The 6,000-nt window shown below is 41.2% G+C and overlaps 1 protein-coding gene across 3 annotated transcripts in view; it reads right to left on the minus strand.

Moving 5' to 3' along the window:
• Arhgef12 (Rho guanine nucleotide exchange factor 12) overlaps window positions 1–6,000 on the minus strand; it is a 135,897-nt gene that overhangs the window by 16,390 nt on the left and 113,507 nt on the right. For all 3 annotated transcript variants that reach the window (XM_050120065.1, XM_050120064.1, XM_050120063.1), the window contains 3 exons: window positions 4,651–4,776; window positions 3,294–3,408; window positions 1,161–1,261 (listed from right to left, as the gene is read on the minus strand). In XM_050120065.1, coding sequence (XP_049976022.1) covers window positions 1,161–1,261; window positions 3,294–3,408; window positions 4,651–4,776 — 342 coding nt within the window. The remainder of the gene's footprint in view (window positions 1–1,160; window positions 1,262–3,293; window positions 3,409–4,650; window positions 4,777–6,000) is intronic.

Consider the following 6,000-nt stretch of genomic DNA (forward strand, 5'->3'; position numbering starts at 1 on the left):
GAAATAAAAACCATGTCCACAATGCGAAGAGCCTCTCTATGTGCACAATATTACATTCTGTCTTCAGCTGAATCTAATTAGAGTTGGGTCCCTCTAGGAAATTGCTCACATTACACATCTCCACCTGCTGCTCCAAACTGAATTCAACTTTTCCACAAGCCTGTGGCTTCCCCATGCCTCTTCTCTATCCACACACGCAAGCCAGAAACCTGAGCATCTCTCCTGGACATCATCTCCCTTCATGCTTTTCTGAGTCAGTTAACAAGTTTTGCTAATTGCGCTCATAAGTAGTTCTCCAGATCCCACCTTGCTCTACATCCTTGCTCCACCACTGTTGATCTTGGACTACCTTCTTCCTTCAGCCCACTCTTCAGAGAGAAACAAGGTCCTATCACTTTTAAAACAAAACTTCAAGTTTTTAAAAAGATCAAACTAGCAACCATGACATATATGCAGAGCTCAGATCCACACAGAGTCCATGACTGTCACTGGAGTCTCTGTGAGACCCTATGAGCCCTGCTTAATTGATTCTGTAATGTATGTAAGAAGAATTTATAAAAAAAATTTTTACAAAGAGGAAAACAAAACTTCAAGCCTTTAATATGGTAGGAAAAGCCCTGTATGATTTAATCCTCATCTAATGTTTTAATTACTCATATTGCTCCTTCTGCATCTACCTTGCTCTTCACACTGTTTTTTGGTTCATTTCTGTGCTTTGTTCAGAGTATATGTGGTTCAATCGTTAATTCTTCAAACAGTCTTTTTCTGAGAGCCACCACCTGACATGTCCAAACTAGGCCTGGCCCCAATCAGACACTCCCAGCACTGGAAGCTCTCCTTTCTAACACGTGTCACAGCCAACATGAGCCATGAGCATTGCAATCTCCTGCTCTTAGAAAACAAGCTCCATTCTCTCATGCACCCAGTCCTCTACAGTTGCCATACAGTACATTTCCCACAAATACCTGCTAAGTAAACAGAACAAATGAGCAAACGGAGCTAGAGATGAGATGATCAGCAGTCAAATGCATCTCTGATCGTCTGGACCCAAACGTTCTGCACATCAACTGTATAATGATACTTTCAGTTACTTCAGATTTCAGATATACTACTTTAATTTTCTCCAATCCCATCCTGCATATCTTGCTTTTCCTTTTTACCTGCTTGTTTTCTGCCTCCTTGACAGCCTGATTTACATAATTTAAGATCTGACGACAATGATCTGCAGCTTTCTTCACCTTTTCCTTTTCTGGTGGCCATTCTAAATATGGGGAAGAGACAGAAAATGGAGAAAATTAGGGAAAAATATACACATGCACATATATGTGCACACACACTTCAATTTTAATCAAATGAATGTAAGAAGATATATACTACTGCCTTGGACATTTTCTATACCATGTTAAACCTATGGCATAGCCTCTATTCAGGTAGTTTTTGAACAAGCATGAAGTACATGCTATTTACAAAACGAGGCAGGAGGACTGCAAGCTTGAGGCTAGCCTTGGCTACATGCTAAGACCTGTCTCAAAATAATTTTTTTAAAGGGATTGGCAATAGGAATTATTGGTAGAGCTCTTGCCTAACATGTGCAAAACCCAAGTCCAATCCCCAATACAGAAAGGATGAAAAAAGAAGAAATCACAATACTGAACCCTAGATGCACAAATGCTACCTTGTACAATGAATTAAAACCCCAATGTTACACACTTCTAAGAAAAGCCTCTGTAAGCTGAACAAAGAAGGGGCCTCTCCTCCTCCTGGAACTGCAGTGCACAACCTAGATGATTATGACCACCGGGTTTTATATACTAATTCTGAAGAATCCCAGGATAAGTTTTGTGTTTGGAACTGTATTTAAAGGAAGGAATGATTACAACGCTAGTAGTGCTGAAAGATTAAGTTCACCAACACCGCAGTTGTCATCTCTACACTAAAAAGAACAAAACTAGAGTCAAAGCAGTAATCTTCAAAAGGTGTGACAGCTTCATTCGACAGATACATTCAGAATAAAATGCAAAGCTACATTTCTGCCAGGTAGCATAGTTAGTGGTCCCCAGCATGCATGCCTAGTCTCAGGTAAAAGAAACAGGGGTGTGACCAGGCAGTGGTGGCTCTCGGGAAGTAGAGGTAGGCAAATCTCTGTGAGTTCAAGGACAGCCTGGTCTACTAAGTGAGTTTCAGGAGAGCCACGGCTGTTACACAGAGAAACCTTGTATTAGGAAACTAAAAAAAAAAAAAAAGGAAAAGAAAAGAAAAAGAAACACAGGAGTTTGGGACATAAAACTCAGAAATCATTTCATGTTTCAAGATGAGAAAGCTGGAATGATAATTCACTTGGCTTCATAAAAGTACTTTCAGATACAAAACATCTGGCCTAGTAAGAAGCCTCCTCAAAGCAATTACACAGGCTGAAACAAAGGTGGGTGGATTTTTTCTATACAGGGTCAGATGACAATACTACATACTCTGCAGGCCAAATGAGCTCTACTCCAAATTGTCAGTTCCGCTGCTAGGCGGTATGGAGCACACATCTTTAATCCCAGTACTTGGGTGGCAGAGGCAAGCAGATCTTAGTGAGTTCAAGGCCAACCTGGTCTACAAAGAGTGTTCCAGGACAGTTACAACTGTTAAACAGAAAAACCCTGTCTTGGAAAGAGAGAGAAAGACCTATGCAAACAGATGGACTGGATGTGTTGTGTTCTAAGAGATTATTGACAAAAACATGCTGCAATCCCACACCTAGGAGGCGCGAACAGGAGGGTCAGGGGTCCAAGGCCACCCTAGCCACGTGGAGTTCAGCATGGGCCTGGACTCTGGGAGACAATTTTTTTAAAAGAATAATAATTTTGAGATAAAAAGCAGGCAGTGGCCTTAATGCGGCCCGTGCAGCACAGTATGCCAAATTCCATGCCTACGCCACTTCTAGAGGATGTAGTGAAAACAGGTCAGAGAAGACTGCACTATGTCTAGTCAGAGAATTTCTGCCTTATCACTGACAGAAATCAATTCTACACACCAAGATGCTATGAAAGATTACTTATTTAGCAGGACATATTCTTGTCTTTTGTTCTTGACTTTAAGAAAAACACATGTGTGTATATCTGTATAAGAGTCTATACATGTGGGTGTGCAGAGACCAGAAAGGGTGTTGTCGGATCTCATGGAGTTGGAGTTACAGTGTGCTAACTCCACAGTGAGCCACAAGTGTGGGTGTTAGGTCCTTGCAAAAGCACTTAACCACACAGCCATTTCTCTGATCCCCTATTTTTGTTTCAGCAAAAATATTGTACCTGTATATTTGGCAATATTATCCAAAAGAAGCGGGTACTTGGTAAGCCTCTGCATTTGGGTGGGAATGATATCTTTCAGCTGAAGGCGACGACACAGGGGGTTACTCTCAGCATCCTAAAATCAAAAAGAAAGAAGTTACCCAACTGGCTTGGAAAAAAGCAAAAAAATCCATCAACCACCTGCCTGAGAGGCTACAAGGAAGGGAGATGGGGTATTCCCCAGGATCTGGGACTAGTTCCTAGCCAACCATAAGCAAGAAAGTAGGACCTTGTCTTGCAATTACCAAAAAAATAGAAGGAGGAGGAGGAGGAAAATGAGGAAGGAAGGAAGGAAGGAAGGAAGGAAGGAAGGAAGGAAGGAAGGAAGGAAGGAAGGAAGGAAGGATTCCAACAACCACCACTGGACTTAGACGAGCTTCAGGTGCGACTGCAACTCAACTCTACATTTTGATAAAATACAAGGGAAAGGATCCTGTTAAACTGTAGCCATAGTCTTAAACTACAAAGGCCACGACTGCCACTAACAATACAGCAAAAGAAAATGAATGTACTGTGTCCAAATAACTTTATAAATCAGGCAGGTGGATGGAAAAAGCCTGGGAACCACAATTTCAGACTCTTACCTATTCCTATCCCTACCTCAGCACTGCTTAAATCCTCCCGAGCCTCATAAAAACCCATCTCAAACTTGAACAATAAGCTAAGTGAATATGAGCCAGGCCTGGTGGCACAGGCCTGTAAACTCAAGGCCAGCATGATTACAGAGCAATGAGCAATGTAATGAACCTGGGCAATTTAATAAGCCCTTACCTGAAAAGACTATAAAAAGGGCTATAGATCAGTGGAAAATGCCCAAAAACAACTGAATATGGCTTTTTCCTAATTAAAACTGCTATGGCAAAGTGGATATCTATGTCAAATATTTCAGTCTTCATATGTGTTTTTTTATTATTCATCATTCCCAAATCATCTTTATTCCTTCAGTAATTTAGGAAGTAATGTAAAGCTTTTTTAAAATGTCAATATATTGGGTGGGGCTGAGAGATGGCTCAGCAGTTAGAGCACTGGCTGCTCTTCCAGAGGACTCAGGTTTGATTTCTAGCACCCACATGGCAGCAACTCATATCTATCTGTACCTCCAGCCTCAGGGGATTCTTTTGGTCTCTGAGGATGGTGCACATACTTGGTAGGAAAAACATCCATATTCATAAAACAAAAACATAAATGAAGGGGAAAAATTAATATTAACCTAGATGAAACATTGTAAACCAGAATTTTTCAAGTTTATTCTATAATTGATACAAAATTTGTGCCTTTTTTTTTTTTTGAGGGGGGGCACATAACTTGCTCAACTTACCTGCACAAAAGTCTGGAATCGAGAATCCTTTTTCTGACGAGACTTGATCATTTCCAGAGCAAAAGGCTGGTTACTGCAGAATGTAGCAGCAGCATGTTTCAACTTCTCTTCCCCTGGTCCACTGAACTGTGCCAAGAAAGCAAAAGAGACAAGAGAATGAGCTCCTGGGTATTCATAAGGCCAAGTAAGATGAGAGACGACTGCAATCCTTTAGACATTCCAGGAAGCATTCTCAAAGGACAATAGACAAACCTTTGTACATATATACAATGACCAGTCCCAGTTGGTATACCTACAACACAACACCTACACCAAAGGGTCAGAGAATGAAGGTGGGGGAACAGATTATAAGAGAATCAGGACACCTGCTGCTAAACATAATCTTTTAAGACATCAAAGGGATGCTGTATCCACAAAATCTCAACAATATTATTACCTAAACAAGACCTGTATAATGACACTACCAGTTGACAGTCCAAGCCAGATAGGGAAAATGTCATAAAGCCCCTACCCTAGATGAAGAGCTATGGACAATCAATGGCTACTGAGACAGGGAGAATCTGTTTGCTCCATGTGTAAGACTCTTAAAGCTTTATCCAATCCCAAGTGTTCATCCCAAACACATGTAAGATCAACATTAAATGGGCTTAGTAGGTTAGTGTGTGTGCACGTGAGTATGTGTTCCTGAGAGAGGAAGAAAGAGAGGGTGTATGTAACAAAATCATTATAAAAGGAGTCATGAATTTGAGAGGAAGTAGGGGAAGACATAGGAGTTGGAAATAATGTAAATACAGTACTCACATAGAAAACTCTCAAATTTAAAAACAAAACGATAGGAGAGGGGCTGGTGAGATGGCTCAGCAGGTGAAGTGCTTGCCATGTAAGCCTGAGACATGAGTTTGACCTCCAGAACTCACTGGGAAGGACTGAGTCAACTCCCAAGAGGAGCTGTCTACTGACCCCCACATATGCACTACGACATGTGCCTGCCCTCCCCCACAATTATAAGAGATGAGTAAGTTTTAAAGATACAAAGAGAGGCAATCAAGGCATAGCTCAGAGCTGGCACACAAGCTTAGTATACGTACAAGGCCCTGGCCACAAAGTCAAGCATCACAAAAAGTAGGTAAACCAAAAACTGGGAATATTAAATACAAATCTAAAGACCTACCATTATTCTTACTTTTCGTTTTTATGATTACTATTTTGTCCTAAATCAACCATTGAGGCTTTTTGGGATCCTGTTCTCTTTGGATGTACACCTTGCTCAACCTAGATATAGTAAGGAAGACCTTGGACTTTCCACAGGGCAGGGCGCCTTGCCCTCTCTTAGGATTGGAAGGGGTGGGG

This window comes from Alexandromys fortis, unplaced genomic scaffold (assembly GCF_014885135.2).
Source record: "Alexandromys fortis isolate MF-2015 unplaced genomic scaffold, M_Fortis_MF-2015_v1.1 scaffold_190, whole genome shotgun sequence".
Taxonomy (NCBI): domain Eukaryota; kingdom Metazoa; phylum Chordata; class Mammalia; order Rodentia; family Cricetidae; genus Alexandromys; species Alexandromys fortis.